General features: G+C 40.4%; 1 protein-coding gene across 1 annotated transcript in view; it reads right to left on the bottom strand.

The window, feature by feature from the left end:
• The window catches only part of LOC131974369 (netrin receptor UNC5C-like), a 204,740-nt gene extending 188,049 nt beyond the window's left edge, over positions 1-16,691 (bottom strand). The window contains exon 1 of the mRNA XM_059336650.1: positions 16,311-16,691. Coding sequence (XP_059192633.1) covers positions 16,311-16,428 — 118 coding nt within the window. The 5' untranslated portion in view covers positions 16,429-16,691. The remainder of the gene's footprint in view (positions 1-16,310) is intronic.
• Between the last annotated feature and the right edge of the window lie 3,022 nt (positions 16,692-19,713).

The following is a 19,713-nucleotide window of genomic DNA, read 5'->3' on the forward strand; positions in this document are numbered from 1 at the left end:
CAAAGCTCAGGTCACAACAAAGTCTGTATAACCCCAATGGCACCAGTCTGTCTGAAACTCTGAAGCATTATGTTATCTTAACTCTGTGCTCTGTAAATAATTCATCGGACACACCTCCCCTCCCTGCCTCTAAAGACCAAAAGTGATGGAACTAAAAGCTTAAAGGACTTAAACTAAACTCCACAGCAGCACAGTGTGGAGGAAACTATTCTGGGAAGGTGAGGGCTCCTCTTCTCCCTTGAATCCCACAACACTTCAGGAGCCTTTCAGCTGGAGATTAAATGAGGAGTGACACATTTGCTCTCGAGCACTTAAACTTAATGCTGTGCTCTCTATCACTCACTTTTACTCATTTACACAAAATAAATATTAATAATCAAATTTATATTCATGATCATCTTCATAAAATGCAATATGGTATGGAGGGTTTTTATTAGGTTATGGTTAATACATCAAAAGTTGGTGCCAAGCAAGAAGTGCATGCATAACCATCAGACTGTGCATTCATAGTTCTTCAGCTCGATGTGATTTCAGGATAAAAGTCAAGATGAATGACTTGCTGCCTGTTGAGCAGGTAGTATGTTTCAATTGGCATGTCTACCTACTGCAGCTTTTCACTACTGAATGAACACAGCGCCTTCGCAGAAGTGTAGGCGCTGTGTTCATCAGTAACTGACACGTTTGTCATTATCTGTAAGTTTCAGTTCATTTTCAAACTTAAAGTAAACTTTTGTGAGTTGCGAGTTGACCTGGGGCCAAAACGGCAGCCCTGCCCTCATTTTCTGACAAGACCTCAGCACTGAGCGGAGATAAACAAAAACCCTGGAGGGGCCCAGAGGAAGAAGCAACACAAATAACCACAGCAACAATACAAGGATTTGGAGAAGCTAGAGAGAGCCGTGGGCATTGTCTGGCTTTAGTCAGCTACTTTCTGCTTCTTTTGAAACTGTTCCTTGGGTGTGGATGACATTTCTCAGATCAGAGAAGGGGGAAAAATACTTCAAATGTTTCTGCAAAGTTTTCCTCCTTGTGCCTTTTGTTTAAAGTTTAAATCCTCCTTTCCCCCAGGAAGGAAGGAAGGAAGGAAGGAAGAAAGGAAGCAAGGAGAAAAGGGAACAGACTCAGACCAAAGCGGAGGAAGATGAGAGGGAGTGAAGAGGAGATGGACACAAGACATAAGTGTAAAAGAGAAGCAGAGATGAACACCGAGTGAGGAGAAAACGGTGGGAGGCTCACAGACACTTATTTCATGTTCTTTTGATGTGGTGAAATAACCCTGCTGTGACACTATGACATAAGTTTCTTGCTCATTCATCTGCTCACAGAAAGAGTAACCCCATACACATGATGTCATTGGCACAAAATGCTAAATATATAACTTACAGATGGCTACTTGCCACACAGGACAACCCATAAAGCATATTTCAACAAGTAGTCAACAATGTTACAATTGTGTCCAGCTGGTACAGTTGCAACCAATTTATTTGAGGTAGATGTCCAGGACTGGCGCTCCATAGTATGCTGGTGAAAAGCCAACATTGGCTTTGAAACCCTAAAAAGAATGGAGAAAATACTTTCACAGTCAACCTATTTAGCAGCTAATAGTAGCATGGAGGCAAAAAGTCTGTACATTCTTTATTCCATGTGAACATCCTCATTATGATTATAAAAACAGCAAGAAGTCAAAATAGACAAAGCCTTAAAAGAGAGGTTTTACTCAGACTGTGGAAACAGTTGTATAATGTCTTATGTGATCTTTGGGGTGAGCTTTCCAAAGTTTAAATCTGTCTCTTGTGAGTCCCCCAACTTTATACAAGTAGAATACTAAATCACTGCAGTACCCCTTTAAAGGTGCATTTGGATTACTGGACAAATTAAGAACTTCACCAGAACTGAGATACTGCAGGCCTGTCGTTCTCCCTGTGCTTCTCAGAGCGAGTATTCTCTCCAGGGATTGAGATAAGACTCTCCAGGGACCTGTCCATTACAGCAGTTTCTTAAACACAGAACATCAGCCCACATAGCTCTTCATATTAGTTTTAGATGTAAACCACTTCCTCTGGACTCTAAAGTGACTAACATCTTTTAAGATGCTTATTCTAGTAGATATCTCTGCAACACAATACATAGACTGGACATAAGGACAACACTGTAACTTCTTATCATCCCGTTGATGAATGTTAGTTCATTTTTAGAAAATCTTTCTGATATTATAAATTGCACAGTTAAAACCAGACAACGTACTGTTAGCCAAAGAGAAGAAAATGTTTAAGCTATTTCACCATATTATGATAACCAAAAGCTATATATATATATATATATACAACTAGCGTTCATGAGTTCAGACAACAACAAACCACAGTGAACATGAAGGAAGAAGCTGATGAGAGTGCTTTGGTTGGCCCCGTGGATGGGAAATTTTGTTACAAAAAATGAACGGATGGAAGCGTCGATAAGAGCATGGTTGTGTTGCTATGCAACAAGGAATTCACATATCACCGCAGCACATCGAGCCTCAAATATCACCTCAATGCAAAACATATAGCAGCTAGCGGCTAGTGTGGTAGCTAGCGTGGATTGTGTTTTACTTAAAAAACCAAAGTATTATAGTTTACAGAAGGTCTACCTACCTATAGGCTACCTGAATTTCTGAAATGTACTATATTTCTAAATATGCTATTGCTACACTTAATGGCAAAAATTGCACTGGTCTGTTGGACTTGAACAAAAATAAACAATATTTTTGTTGCTTAAGCTTATGTATCCAGTCATTATTCAAGGGTATACTAAACATCCATGAGAAAAAAATTACTTCTCACTGTTCTCAGGTCAAATATTTCTATGCGATTAAAAGCGATTCATTTCAATTAATTAATTAATTACAAAGCCTATAATTAATTAGATTAATTTTTTTAATCGAGTCCCGGCCCTAATATATATATAGCTTTTGGTTATCATAATATGGTGATATAGCTTAAACATTTTCTTCTCTCTATATATACACAACACACATATATAAGGTGCCAGGTGGCCTGCCAACCATTCTCTGCTGTATATCAGATCTCCAAGCAACCTTAATAAACATAAATATCCAAATAAGAGTTTTGCAGATTTGGTACAAATACAATTGGGCATTAAACTTTGAGGATAATGAATGGCTACAACAGTACAGGTGGCTTTTCCCGCCCTTCTGAAACTCCAACTGCCAAAATATCACACACAGTCCAAGAGAGTGACAGGATACACCAAAGTTGCCAAGAACACAACAGCTACTGCATATGGAGACACGGTGTCTATCCACACTTCTATTTTAACTGCCAAACTAACCATTCAGTGCCACCGTGTGTGTGTGTGTGTGTGTGTTGGCCACTCTGGCTGGAAATCCCCCCCTGCATGCTAGTGTTCAACAGGGCAGAGACACTTGTCCCTTAGTATGTGTGTGTGTGTGTGTGTGTGTGTTCCCAGTATTGGCGGGCCAATTCAGCCACATGTCATTGGACAGTGAGCCAGTTTGTGTGCTGAAAACCGTTACTGCACCACTACACCAGCTGTGCCTCGGGGAGATGATGATGATGGCGACAGAATAAAAAAATAAATAAAAAATGAAAGCACAAAAAGGAGGGAATATCTGTCTGAGGTGAACAATTGAGTCCAAAACTCTCTGAAATGAGCTGAATTACAGCCTGCGATATCAAACACCTGTGGTTCATTGTGAGCCTTTGATGTCCTTCATTAAATTTTAGCCTCTGCTAGTTGTGCATGAACTTTCCTCAATGCTGGGACTATCAGGGAGATATATTTTCTATTATCTCTGTGAAAAGCTAAGCTGTGCCTTTGTTTGATCCTCAGCTCATGTGTGCGCCCCCAAAATTGTTAGAAGACTCAAAAAGCCACAGTAAGAGCTTGCACCCACAAACAAGAATTACTCAAAATGTCCAAATACAAAACAGACCATTTTTCAATTTGACAAGTAAAGACTTAAAGTGCTCAAGTGGTAGAAAAGGACCTCTTTATAAAAACAAACAAACACAGAAATTAAATGAATTTTATTTTTAGAAAAATATGTTCTCTTGAGTACTTCTTGACTACAATTGTTTTACTCTGAATTGAATCATCTGCAGAGGGCGTTCATTCCCTTCATTAGGGGAAATGACTACAGGACTAGATCATCCACGCCAGCGCTCATTTGTTTGAAAAAAGGGCACTGCTTACTTCTTCTTCTTTTTTTCAAAAGATACACCCGTTAGTTTAACAAGTGCAGGGAAAAATCTGATGTTGTAGCAGACCAAAAAAAAATTAAATAAAATGCATTCATTAGAGCTAAATGATGCTGGGAAAACAATATGCTCACCCCCTCCTGATTAAAAGCAGTGCTGCTGCAGACAGAATAAAACAGTGTTCCTCATTACTCACTAAGTTGTTTACAACATCAAAGTAGCACTGGAAATTCTTTGGGAAAAGACTGGTGAAGACCGGGACACAGTTTACAGTTTAGCATTCTTTGCCTGTGTTACGCAGCAAAGAACGGAGAATTATAAACACACAAATAGCATTTGAAATAGGGAATTCTTACATATCTGGGGTCCCATTTAGCTCATCCTTTGTTTCCATTTTTCATGCTGTGCCATTCTAAAACTTTTCTCAGATCAAGCATGTGTGCGTTTGTGACTTCCATGTAAAATTACATCTAGATTTCATCAGCTGTCAGATCACAGCAGGGAGCACCAGTCTCTATCTTCTCCAAAAACCAGATAATGATGTGATGTCTCGACATTTCAAGATCAATGTGTCATATGTGGACAAATTTTGATTCTTTTTAAGGATGTGTAATGATGGATTTAAATTTAAATCCCTGACTGAATCAATGAAACTTTAAATATGTTGGATGTGACAGATTTGAAAGACAGTTTTATAGTTTAAACAAGCATGTCAAAGGAAATAAAGTTAAACATTATTTATGAGGAACACTCGAGTGTCATTATGTCATCCCTTTATCTCACCACGTACATCCAAACCTATCACTCCATGACAATACATAACAGCATGGTGGATTACCTTCTTTTACATCATATCACATGTGTACACAAGAAGACTAAAACCAAAGCTTCTGTCTGTTGAACACAAATTAAGACTGGGCAATTAATATAGTTTTATTTTCGATTTGGCTTCCAATGATTATGAAAACAAGATTATAGAGATTAAGCAATTATTGTGCCACATTCAGTTTCGCAGTGATGCACTTGTTTTTTTGTGTTATAATAAATCCAACGCACCCATTTCCTTTAAAGTGGTGCACGTTTTCCTGTTTTCACTGAGTAAGTGACTGAATTGTGTTGAAAATAAAAATTCTGAATATATGTTTAGGAGTTTACTTTTTATTAATGTTATTTTTACATTTATTTTTCAGTTAAATTGCGGTTAAAGTTCAAGAAAATCCACTGTTTGAGACAAATATTAAATTGTGTTGTATAATCATGAACTCAATATTTACAAAAAAAACCTCATGATTATGAATCATGCCACAATCAAGCAGCCCAGTCAAAATGATTGGCAAAATATTGGCACTAAAGTGAAAATTCACATGGTAGAAGGCTGTCAAATCAAAACCCATGCTTAATTCAACCATCTACAAGAAACTGCAGGATGAGTTACTATTACCTTTGATTTATGTGCAAAACAACAAGCAAGACTACTACTGTGCCCGCCGTGAGTCTTATGCCTTACAGAAATCCTTGGGGATGAAATGTAAAATACCACAAGCAGAGTGAGAAAGAAAGAGTGAAAGAGAGAGATTTTTTAGGCTCAATCCAAAGGTTTATTTTCAATAAACATCAATAAATGTTATAAGACAATACAGCCCGGGGGCCAGAGGGCTCAGATCAGAGGAGCACAGCTAACAAGTTAGCACACACTCATGTGCACACACAAGTCATGTTTACTTCAACAAACACACACACAAAGTCTGTGTGGGAGAGAATCAATGAAAACAAAGCATATCTGAAACATGCTATAAACAACTGCACAAAACAAGTCAGCAGGTCTGTACTTGTACAGCCGCACTGCTGAGTCACTACGTGGAGCACCCATAAAAAACCTGACTTTCACTCTGAGGTTGGTGAGACACTGTAGGAGAGAAGATCTTAAATCTCTCAATCATTCCAAACAACTTTAAAGCTTTAATCCATTGACCTCATCATCACCCCATTTAATTTAAGCCTCTTTGGTAACAGTCTTTCCCAAAAAGTAATATCTGATTATCTGCACCAGCAGCTGACTCACTGCTTATTAAAGTTGGTGGCAAACAGTTGACTTTGTGGATGTTTTAAGCCACTGAATAAAAAGCTTCAAAGTGCCTTAACTGATATAAACAAATGGAAATGTGAAATAAGCATTTTAACTGATCTTTAATCATTTTAATCCAACACTGTGAAATAAAAAATAACTATTTTCTTATTTGTTCTTGCCATTTATAGATTGCATGTTTTCATTATTACGCCGATCTAGATGTTCAGTTTTTATATATTTTAAGAATCTGTTATGCACATGAAGTGGGGTTGTTCATCAGAAGAGAAGGATGTGTGCATTTCCTTTCAATATGATACCAATACTAGAGTGACCCGCCATGTTTTTATTCATATTGCACCTTTCTTCTTTCACTCAATACTACAGTGATTTCCCTATGGAAGAAGCTACATAACAAGCTCTGCACACCAAACAAAGACATTGAAACACATGCAATAAAACACAAGGTATGAAGCGAACACTATAATGTAGAGGTAGAACCTGCGGGAAAACAATCTGTTCTGTGCAGTCTGACTTGGGCAACAAGTGATAAATAAATTCTCTTTTCATATAGAAACTTTCAGAGACCAAAGCAACCAAACCTACAGACAACATCCTGATACATTTTTCATCAAGCAAAAAAAACTTAGAAAAGACTGGTAGCCTTCACTCTGTATAGCATAGACCAGACTTTCTTCAGACTTGCTGACTCACAAACCAAGGAAAGCTTTTTCTGTTTCAATATCCAGACAGCGAACTGTTGTGTTTAAGTAGATGTAGCTCTGCTCATGGAGCAAAGTAAACTTCACTGAGTTAACAGTTGAGTTCTAGCCTTGGGCAGTGTCACAGGCAGCTAGACTGTCCTTTTGTATAAGTCTGCAAAATGATGTCTTGCTCAATCACAGACTTGCACAATGACTTACAGAAATCAGTGGCGCATACCACCAGCGCACCTCACAGCTATTGCGTCTGCATTTGTAAAACAGCTCAGTTTGATTCCTCTGTGAGTTTCACAGTGACATGGTTGTCTCTTGTCCTCATTATCTGACCAATAAACATTTAAAACTTGCTCTTCCGAGCATAATCTACTTATTCAGATCAAGTCTGTGTCCCATAGCCTCTGACCCCTTCAGACCTAAACGGGGTGGTGCAAACACTAAAGCCCCTGTAGACTGTAAATTCAAGTGGAGTGAAATTATTCAGTCATCCCTTTTTCACTGTTGCCATTTTTCATATCCCGTCCCTCTCTGTGATTAATTACTAACCCTGCAGTCTTTCCCTATCTCGCTCCTGCGCTTGATGTCCCTATATCCAAGTCACTATATCTTTCTCCCTCCCACTCATTCACCATTGCCTCTGCCTGGTTCTTCTGATTCCCTGCTTCTTTCACCCCTATACAATCACTTCTTTTCCCCACAGAACAAAAGATTTCAGGAAGCAAGATTTTCACAGTGGAGAGTCATTATTCTCTCTCCTTTCTCTCCTCTCTCCACCTACAGTGCCTTCCTACCTGTGCCCCTCTGGGGGAGGAGGAAAGAAAAAGCGCTGTGTGCATGGATAATTCTGGAAAATAACAATGTGATATTTCATCCAAACACATCCACACAACGGACACACAAACGTGCCTTCTCAGCAAAGTACTGCTCATATTCATTAGCCACTTAGAATGCTGTGCTCAAATGAATCAAAGCAAACTGCTTACACGTAATCTTGTCACCCGTGGAGTAAAATATACCGGGTTCCTTATTACAGCCTGTGTCGAGCCAAAATAAGTCAATGGACTTGTTGTACCGTATGGAGGTCTACAGTACACAGTGTGTTTGTGAGTGCCTTTGTACCAATCATATGCAATAATCTCTAACTGAATGTAACAGCGTTTCTGTCGATTTTGTGCATTCTTGCCTACCTGTGCATGTCTTTGTGTGTGTGTTAGTCCCTTGTTTTTCCTAAGCCTACACAGGGTACACTACAGTAAATTACATCATGTCTACAGCAGGAGAACAGGGAACCAAAAACCTTTTTACAAGACATGCTAAATCCCTTTTTTCACGGCATCCTACAGAATTACAATGTACACTTTGAAAACAGGCACAACCTTTGTATGTGTGTGTGTGTGTGTGTGTGTGTGTTTTATGCACATGTGTAAAGTGCAGACGTAAGCCTAGGAGGTAAAATGTTACAGTGGTGATTATAGTAATTATGGTTTCAGGTTTTTTGCATATTACGTCAGATGGACCACTAGATTACCAGACAGTTTTGGCAAGGAGAGAGAGGAAGAGAGAGAGAGAGAGGGGAGGAAAAGAAAAGAGTTACTGTTGGGGGTAAGGGAGGGAGGGGTTGGATTGAGGGAGAAAGAAATAGTTAGAGAAAGGAAAAATGGCTAAAAGGGGGGGATGTGGAAAGGAGAGCGGGAGAGGAAAAAAGAGTTACAAAAGAAGGGAGAGTGTAGTGGCGAAAGATACGAAGAAGGGAAAGACTAATCCTTCAGGCGGCTTCCAAACGCTGCTTAGCTTGCTTGCTTGCTCCCTCCTCCTCTTCCTCCTCCTCTTCCCAATCCTCTCTCAACCAGGAGTTGAATGGGCTTTTACAGTGCAGCTTTGTTTCCCAATCAAAAAGGAGCGTGAATGTCAAATTCTCCACCAAAAAAAGGAAAAAAAAAACACCCTCCTCTTTACTTCTTTTTCTTTTCACTTTATTCTCTTTCACTCTCTCCACTTCCCTTCATTTTCTTCTCTTAACCTTGTCCCTCATTTCTTTTTTTTCTCTTTCTCTCCCTCCCTCTCTCAAAACAGGACAATACCCATAACAAGCTTTCAGTGGAAACAAAAAGGACCCGGGGTCCGAGCCTCGTGGACCCCCTGCTGTGGCACGTCGTCTTTTCTCAATGGCAGATTAATTACATATTCATGGTGACACAAATAAGACTCTCTTGCTCTGACACACAAACACACCACTCAGCCAAAGCACCCAGCACCCATCTGCTGGTCGTGTGTCTGCACTCGAAGGAATTGTTCTTTCAAACTGAGCACATGTACTTAGAAATGTGTTGTCTTTGCATTTGTGTGCATTTAAGGAGCAACACCTGCGTGACGCTGCGGCTCATAAAGGTTTAGCACTGCAGAAATCTGCGATAATACTTTAAAAACGATACATATATCCCCAAATCTGCAGCCTGTCTTTAATACGAGTGCCATGAGCAAAAAATCTGGAGACGCAGCAGATTGGTGCTTTGGCACAAATCCAAACAAAGTGTCAGAGGCAGTCACGGGAAGGGACAGGGGGATTAAGCTGAAGAGGCAGAAGTTGGTTTCTTTACACACAGAAAGAAAAAAGCGTCTCCGGTAATCGCTTGTCTTCAATAAGCGCAGTGTGCTGCACATTGTGTTTCAGAAGCAAGTAAACCAGCCTGGGCTATTTACTGGAGGTTTTACGGTAGCAAATAAAAAGAATATATAGACCATGAAGAGCCTAAGCTGCCGGCTGTGGATAGAGGCAAGGCCTTAAAGAAAAGAGATACAGGGTGAGATTCAATGGAGAGCAGCTGGCATGATGCAGAGTTCCATTTCTCTACCTGTCTCCTTCCTTCTTTCCTTCCCCTTTCCCCTCAATCCATCTGTACTGGACCAGTGTGTGTGTTTGTGTGTAGGCGAACCCTCTCCCTCCCTCAGGCTGACTGATGAGTTTCCACCATGTTTCTGTGACTAAACACGCACACACATACATACACACAAACACATAATGTCCCGCTGGTTGCGGGCCCCGTTCAGATGCACAACAATATGTCCACTGTTTGGGCCACACTCTAATTAAACAGTGTAAATCTAACTAGAGAAAAGGGACAGAGTGGCGAGAGACAGTAGCAGAAGAGGAGAATAATAAAAGGGAGCTAAAAGTGCGAGAGGCAAACAGAATGTCAGAGGTAGCAGATGGGGAGGAGAGAAAGCAGGACAGAGAGAGTGAGGGAAATGGGGACAAATGACAGGAAAGGAATTGAGACGATGGACAACAGTACAGAAATCTGTGGCCTGGCACTCGGTGGCATCGGTTCACTGAGCCCAACTGTTTGCTATGGGAATCAAAGAAGCCCAGTTTCTTCTTGCACTGGGCTGCAAAAAATGACAACAAGAGAATTCATCTCAGATTTAGCTCCACCAAAATAATTTAACCGAGTTTTTATATAAGATATTTTAGCAGTTCCATGATAATGTGAATTTATTTTAATAATTAGGATTTTGTAGCTCATGTCCAACACTATTCAATTGTGTTTCTGAATACATTTTTATTTCGCAGTGTGGTGTAATAATCCAACATTAAAGATGAATAAAAAGTGTACATCTAAATCTGCGATTAAAAATACTAAAATGGATTTGTCATTTTTTGCAGCACAGCACTGCATGGGACCAGTGGGAACTATATAGTAGGCCATTGATTGGGAACAAACGGCGTTCTCTCATAACACCCACCCCACACAGACACAGACACAGACACACACACACACACACACACACACACACAAACACACGCACACAACTAACTAAAACAAAAAGCCTGGAAATGAGAGCCCCAAATGAGGCCTTAGGTTTCGCAGGCCATGAAAAATTCATAATTCCAGATCTTTACATGAAACTCTAGAAGGAATTAAGCCCAACAGCAGGAGACTCTGGAAATCAGTTTCAGAACATTTAGCTTCTCTTTTCTCTTTTCCTCTTTTCTCCTGCTCAGCCCTTCGTTCAAGTAAACATGCACGCTCACAGACACACATGCACACACAAACACACACAGAGGGATGCATTCTTATGTTCCATCCTGGGTTTTCCCCTGTGGAGAGTGAGAGATAGTAAATGGTGCAAGCGGTGTGACGCACTTTGTCGACACAGCCTTTTGAAAACCACACTTGCGCCTTCTAAACCGGATTTCATCTCTGCTTTGCTCAAAGAAAAACATGCCTGCAAAAATTCTCTGCCGCTACACAAACAACCTCCGTTCAGGCTCTTGATTCTTGAAATAGGCCAAGCTGTAATTGCCATGTGTTCCAAGCAAACTGTATCTAAGATGCACACAACTGTAGGTGGACACACACGGTCCAGCATTTTCACAGTCCATCATAAAATCTACTGAGTGAATGGATGAACATGCAAGGCCATGGACAAGAAGAGAGAAAAAAAGGTCAGTAAAATCCATTCAGCAGATAACAGAGAATGCAGACTGAAAGACGGAGAAAAAGGTGGGTGGTAAATGTCTCATCACTGGTCACACTTAAAATAAGAGTCTATGAAATGTACGTATGAGTAAGCAGGGATAAAAAAATAAAAAAATAAAATGAAAGGCAGGGTGAGGGAAATCTGCCACCACTAGGCTGCTGCTCGCAGCAGGAGGGTCTTCTATACAAAACAGCCCCAGACACAGTCAAAGACTTCCTTTCACACACTCCTGTGAACGCCTGTCCAAGCACACAAACACGCACGCACTTGTACGCACGCAGAGAATGCAGACAGAATGCAGCATTGTTTGACCGCAGAAATATCTGGCTGTGTGTGTGTTCTGTGTGTGAGTATGTGTGGCAGTCAGTCAGCTTGTCAAGTCCTAGTGGAGTGATCAAAGCTGGTACAAACCACCCAGAGAGATCTCTCCCTTCTTCATCCATTCATCCTTCCCCTCTCTCACTCCTTCTATCTCCCCCTCTCTTGCCCTGATACAGAAAGAGCATCGAATTTACCACATAAAACCTGCTCGGCCAATCGCATTACACTGGCTGGAGCAGTGCAGCCAATCAAATTGGCCTATTTAGTTCCAATAATTCTCAGCTGTCTCCCTACAAGCACTGAACCCTGGATGGCTGCAGTGCACCATGGGACAGGATCAGAGCATAATGGGAGACAGCATGGGAGCTCTGGCAATATCATAATGCCAAGAGTGCCCATGCACACACACACACACACACACACACACACACACACACACACACACAACAAAATACCATGTGAGCTCTGCTGGAGCACTATTACGATGCCAAGTTCACACACACATGTACAAAATCACACAATCCCCCACGTATAGACATCCTGGCACATGTGTGCACAGAACCACACACACACACACACACACACACACACACACACACACAAACAGGGATATTCTCAGAGAACTCCTGGTGTGAGCTGCCAAGTTCATAAACACACACTCACGCCTCATGTGAGCACTTTCAGTACATCTAACACACCTCTGCACCACTGGGTTTACACAAATGCACCTACACAACACCCACCCGTGCAGACAGACATGAAAAGTTAAAAAACACAAACACATTTCTATTTCAAACTGTGTTGTCTTAAAGGTGCAATGTGTAACATATGGCAACATTTATAAAATGTAAATAAAATATAAAATAAAAGTTTAAAAAATTCTATAAATATTATGAAGAGAATGTAAAGAAGAGACAGTTTTGATGTTATGTCAAAAAAGTCTACATATTGGGTTGCAGAGATATCTATTAAAATTAGCATGCTAACGAGCTAGCCCAAGCTGCCCTGTCTTGAAAAATGGGCCTACCGCTAATGCCTCAAGAGGATTACAAATTACTGTACGGATAGCTGCATTATGGTGATATCGGAGACCAGTGTGTATGAAAGCATCCCCAACTTAGCTTAACCATGGAGTTAGCAGATCACATCCACAATTCTCTGTGCACTCCACTGAGCGAGTAACCTCTGGCAGGATGGAGTTAGACTCTCCGGGAACCCAAGCATTGCAACAGTCTCTTAAACACAGACTCTCCTTGGGTGTAGGTCTTAGTTTTAGCTTGCTATGCACTTTTGAGGACCTTGCAAAGTTTATTGTGCATCGAACACCATCTTGAATGGTGTCATTGATGCATTTAGTAAATCATTTTATGCAGTCATTCTTGCACAAGGTGATATACTGCCTCCTAAGTAATTGCAAAGTGCACCTTTAAATCAGCCATCTAGTTCTAAAAAAATTATCTTAGAATAAATGGTTGTGTTAACTTTAATGCTAGGTGCTTGTGAGCTGAAACACAACATAAAACAGAAATATGAACATGTAACCAGAAACCAACAGCCAATCTGGAATGTAAAATGACTGGGACAGCAGGGTATAAAGCAGAAACACAGCAAATGTTTTGGACTAACACCATACAGCAGCTGAATTATAGAACCTGGCTACACTGCAGCTTAGTCATCATAATAAACAAGGGGACTTTTCAGACTTTGTAGAGCGATCTTGACACCCATTCATTCCAGATCAAATGTAAGGGGGCTTAGCTAATGGCTTTTTAATAGGCCGAGAGGCTTGAGGGTGGGGCTTAGTTGGAAGGCGGACACATGCACTCAAGCTGGCATGAGAGGATCTCAACTAACACTCTCCTCTCATTGTAAGGGCACATGTGTGTGCAAAAGTGTGCGTCTGTGTGCAGGAGACTTTTCCCGGAGTGTAACACAGTTTTTAACACTGCAAACCAAGGGAAAAGATGTCTACATGCCAGATTAAATGACTAAGTGCTAAAAAAAGGTTACTAATTAAAAGGTTAGGAGAGACCTGGATGTAAAGTAGAACGATTTGGTTTGAATTCATTATGTGTGGGATAAGTGAACTCAAAATGGATTTTTTTTTTATACATCTGAAAACTTTGAATATTTTAGGGTTCTCATCCTTCATCATTATCAGATTTGAATCCGCAGTAGTGCCAGCATCATTTCCACAAACACCATCATACTGAACATCATTAGTCACGACTTCAAAAACAAACTCAGCTATTAAACCCACCAAACCACATATTCCACAGCGGAGTCAAACTGGAGGCAACAACTGGCCATAAGACACTCAATGATGCATGAGCAGAACTAAATGGCAGAATCATTTGGCTAAAACAACTATTTGCATTTCCCATTTAAAGACAAAGTGTCCACAGAAATGCAGTTTGTAAATTGAAGGGAAATTTCTACCTGAATGGACTGGGAATTGAATCCAGCACTGATGCGCAGAGAGGATCAGCTATGTACACAAAGCAACCCACTCCCCCACAGTTAGGTCAATGTGTTTGTGTGTTTTGCCTCATTCAATAGAACAACTAATGGAGTGACTCCTCGCACACAAAGAACCAACTTCAGAGACATGAGTCAAGTTGTTGCGAACAGAGAAATAACACGCGGAAGCACAACAGACAAGCCCAAACTAGGAGAGAAAGGAGAAATATACACTTTTATAAGGGAGGAGCAAAGTGATGGGGAAAACAGCAGTTTTCAAAGGTGTGCAAAGATTGAAGTATTTCATCTGCCTGGAAAGCACAAACTGTTTTAGTTTCAAATTATCAGATTTCTCTACCAAAGTCAAATTGAGTCACACGCTGGTGGCTAGGTGCAATTTATCAGAAGTGGGCGAAAAGCCTACTCAAATCGTGTCCCTAAATTGCAATGTATTGATTTAACAGTAAACCAATAGAGAACGGTCATAATGAATATTGGTGGGTGTTGCTGAAATGTTGTTCCTCTGGGCAACGAGAGAAAGGTGGCAGCAACATCATGTCCAATTACTGCCCCAAATTCAGCACAAAAACCTAAGGCCAATCAGTAATGTCGATACCAATTTACTGACTGCATTCTGCTGTGGAGTCGACTTACTGTACCCTTTAAGAGGCTTTCACATGCAATATTAGTTATATAATGGAGGCTAAAGATTAAAGTAACACTCTGTCTTGATAAAATATTGGAATATTATACTTAAAAAACTATTATAGGGGATTAAACTCACCTTAAGTGCCTATAATAAGGTCAAACTCACCAGGCAACTAAGGCCATATAGGGAAAATGTAGTGAATTAAGCAACTTAGTGAAACAACACAAGGATTAGACATTAATGATGAACATTAATAAGGCACAAGTTCTGCCCGAGGAGGTCACTGAGAGTGTGAGAGAGAGGAAGGTGTTGCCTGTCAGCATTTCGGAGCAGCAGCCTTATATTTCATCGTGAATCTCACAGAGCTCTTAAATGAAAATAAAATGTCCTGACGGTATAAAGTTAGGCTTCTTATTCTGGTTTCAGTCAGCCGGCGAGCTGCGGTATCCTCCACACACACCAGCCGCGCGTGGCTGCACGCCAATCTTCAGAAATATCACTTTAATATCTCTGCTATGCTTCATTGGGGGATAACAGCGCGAATACACAGCACCTCATCATTTCAACAGCCTCTTTTATATAGGCTGCCCGTATATATGGAGCTCTTTTCATAAGCGTATAATGGCGAGCTGATGGTATTGTGGTATTTTATCTTCAACCATTATGTTTGCAGAACATTTCTTGTGAGGACTCTTGCTTTTGTTGTGAGATTTGTATAATTGCCTCTGCGCTTCTGGCGGCTGTGAGTGTTTGTGACTTCTGATCAATTTTCCAATCGGAGCAGTGAAGCGTCGCCTCTATAGAGCGAAGTGCTCTGCAATGAGACATTAGTCGGTTAATCGTGGAGTCCAAGTCCTGCCCTTCAATGTTTTCACCTTAATTCAACTGCAACCTCGAAGATTGTATTCCTGACGAAAAATCACTGCAATGTTCAATTCCGACAGGGACTTTTTTGCAGTCATATTCGTATTTATCTGGTCCTCAATAGCGAGTTGAGATCTCACATATTGTCTGTATTCTGCATTAACTGTGCATTTTTCAGTCTTCCTAAATTAATTAATCGTTTCTCGCAAGGCAGCGTGGGCTGCGAGTTTTGTCGTTCAGCTGGCAGCGCACATTTGAGGCAGGGAGAGAAATGCGCAGCTATAGCCTACAGTACATGGTTTACACCTTAAGACGCTGGCCGTAAAGCATCCACTCATCAGCATCAATTTAAATGGAAATAAGGCAGAAAAGTCCAGCACCCTGCCAGGGAGAGCTACTTCTGCCCCCCGCCTACTAACAGGCATGCTGCCACCAACACCAGCAGCATCTCGGCAATGAAGGGGAGCTTTCATCGCTTTGAATAAAAGTGTATTTAAAAAAAAAAGATCTGAAAGAAGACTCAACAGTCTTACCTTGGGCGACTCCTCGGTGTACGAGCACCAGGAGAAGCAGGATCCCCGGCGTGGCGCACATCCTCACCAAGCTGCAACCCCTGCGTCCTATTCCACTTCTCTGTCCACTTTTCCCCATTACAAGCAACGCGTAAAACACATAAACACAAACAACTCCTCGGTCCACGGTGGGGGAAATAAGCACCCCCCTCCACCTCAGGGTCTGCTGATTAATCAAACGAGTTCAAAAACCAAAAGGTGGGTGAGTGTATCGCCTCTAGTCCCGATGTCGAAGTCCGTCTCAAAAGGCGCAGGTTAAGCTGTGAGAAGAGCGAGGTGGTGGAAATAGCCACGGGGTCCCTTCACTCGTGTCAGCGGCACTGCTGCCTCGCCACTAAGCTCTGCTTTTCTCTCCGTGCGCTCTCTGCTTCTCCACTCTCTCCGTTTACGCAGAGAGACAGAAATGCCACCGCCCTCTGGCTACCGTACCAGACTTTCTATTTCTCTCCTTCACTCTGCTTTCCTCTCCCCTTTCTTTTGAACAACACAAAACACAACACAAAATTAAAAAACTTAGGCCTACTCATCTCTTTATGACACGTTCATATGTTTGAAGTTTAATACGTTGAGCAAGATGATTTTCTCCCATTCTCATTACTTGCATCATAAGGTTTAAAATAACCGCATCGTTTTAGAGTTTTCCAGATACATATTTTATGTTAACTTTCTTGGATTATTGTTTTTATTTCCTGGTTCAATAAGTTGGTTATGCTTGTGACATATACAAAACATTTTATTTTTATTTTTTAGCCATTGTATCGGTCTATTGTTTGCGCGTGTACGCACGTGCGCGCGCATATAATTGCTGCCGGTGGGGAACAAACCAGGGAGCCACGTTTCTCCGAGAGCTCCCCGACTGATGCCTGCCCCCTTACGGCCACGTGCGTTGGACCTGCAGAAGGTACTGTGAAAGGTAAATCTGCATTACAAGGTTTTATCGCTTTAGTAAGTAGGCTACACTTGTGTAATTACTGCACAGTACGTGTTATTATATTCCATACAATACTAATCAAACTAAATTAAGTAAGCTTGGATAAGGGAAAAGGATTAGGCTCAGGATCAGTGAAATGATTGTGTGCAGAAATCAATATTTACATCACTGATTCCGAAAGAGTTGGGATGTGTGTAAGACATAAATAAAAACAGAATGCATCAAATTCAGAATTCAGAATGTATACTTACATAAACAAAAATGTATCAGTTTGAACATAAAATACATTGTCCTTGTACAGTTTTCAATTGAATAAATATCATGATTACCAAATTATCATATTACTTTTTTTACTTATGTTTAAGACAACGTCCTCACTTTTTTGTAATCGGGTTGTATAATGACCATCAAATAGAGGCACTCACCCAGCTATTCTACATTAACTGCACCACTCCACCACAATGCATCTTAAAGCGAGCCTTTCACTCTTGATGAATTTGAACAAACTGCTGTGTCCATTTCCTTTCTTTTTTTTAAAGGAAATGTATGCAAGTTGTTCACGTTACAAGTCAATGTCAGTCACTAAGCACATAGGGAATACATTTCAAAATAATTATGTTTATATTCTTACGTCCACATATTTATGCGAGAAATATATCTAAATATGTGTTTTCTGACTTTTAAAAAGTAGAATAAGAATCAGATATAATAAACATATTTCAATAATCTAATACCACTAATTACACTGACAGCGTCACCTTGAAATGTCTGACGACTCAGGAAAAAGATTAACATTGATGAATAAACTCAAAACAAGCTCAGTATACGTATTTGTATGGGTGCTTGTAACTTACACACTCGCGCGCACACTTCCAGCTAACATAACTCTCAACAGTGTTGCTGCACAGTCATTTGAGCTGCACAGCCTGGATCATGCATTGTAAATGGCAATAGTAAAATATGTGCTTGGTGCCATTTGTCACCACAGCAGCCCCACAGCTCAGTGACTACCACTGGAAGTAGCTGCTACCCGCAGGGACCTGTAAAAGCCTTTTTATTCTGCCACTTTATTGGGAATGGGAAAGCAATAAGTTACACAAGAAACATATGGCACACTTGGATATGGATCAGCACTTACACTAGCAACAGTCGATGGCAGCCGGGCTTTCACAGTTTCATGTGGTTGTACAGCACATATATATATTATGTATGCTGCCAATGATTTCAATGTAATATTCAAAGAGTGTATTACATAACAAATCAGTCAGATTATTTTAAAAATTGTGTTCAAATGAGAAAAAAGCTTTCATTTCTTGCACTGCCTAAGGCCTCTACAAGTTCAAACTACATGCAAAAATCTTAAATACCCAACAACAGTTGCTTCCTCTTTCAAAACAGTTTTCATTGGAACTGCATTCCACCAGATTAAAGATAAAGTCAAATGTGATTTTTACAGGTCAAGGCCTTTTGTAGGTCAGGCCCACGGCACATTCTGCCTCCAAACTCATGTTCTTGGAAAAGCAGAAAACACTAAAGCTGTTATTTTAAATGTTGAATATGAATCTAGTTCCTCCTTTTCACTTTTCAAAGTTCAGATTGTTATTTCCAGAAAAACTGAATGGGAGATGAGTAACTTCACTTAAGCTGAAATAATGAAGATTGCAGGCTGTGTGTGTGTGTGTGTGTGTGTGTGTGTGTGTGTGTGTGTGTGTGTACGCATGTTACCCTGTCTGCCCCAGAGCTCACCAGCTCTGCTTTTAACTAAACTCTCTGAGGACTTTGTCACACTGTCTCCATATTCCTTTTTCTTTGAATGCGAGGATCATCAAAGACAATCAGACATGACTTTATTCATGTTTATCATCATTACAGGGACAGATATACAGTATCCAGAAAGTTGAACATGTTTCCCGTTGGTTTCCTGTGCTTCTAAAACATAGCATCAAAGACACAGCGATAATGAGAAGGGGAGACAGAAGAAGGCATTAGAGGATATCATCACCTTGATACAGCAGAGAAGAGGGTGAAAGATTTAATGATATACCGCTTTAAAAGAAAAAAGTTCTTGTTCTGTTTTTATATCAATAGTCTGGTTGGAGTGTATTATACCGACAACCTTATCATTGATGTCGTACAGTTACTTTCAGTATAGACCTTTATTTTGATGGTCCTTAAAGGAGTAGTTGCACATTTTGGAATTATCCCAAGAGCTGGATAAGAAGACTGATAACAATGTTACATAAGAGTGGCATCAATCTTTTTATCTAAGTCTCATTCAGTGAATAAGCATGTTTCCAAAAGTATTAAAAAACTCTGTAAAATGGCTTCAAATGTGCAGTTTATTGATAAAGGTTCTTTATAAATACTGTGTATATCTCTGCATATATTTAAATATACTTATTAATTAATGCAAGATTGATTGTTCTACTACAT

Source organism: Centropristis striata, chromosome 7 (genome assembly GCF_030273125.1).
Source record: "Centropristis striata isolate RG_2023a ecotype Rhode Island chromosome 7, C.striata_1.0, whole genome shotgun sequence".
NCBI classification, from domain to species: domain Eukaryota; kingdom Metazoa; phylum Chordata; class Actinopteri; order Perciformes; family Serranidae; genus Centropristis; species Centropristis striata.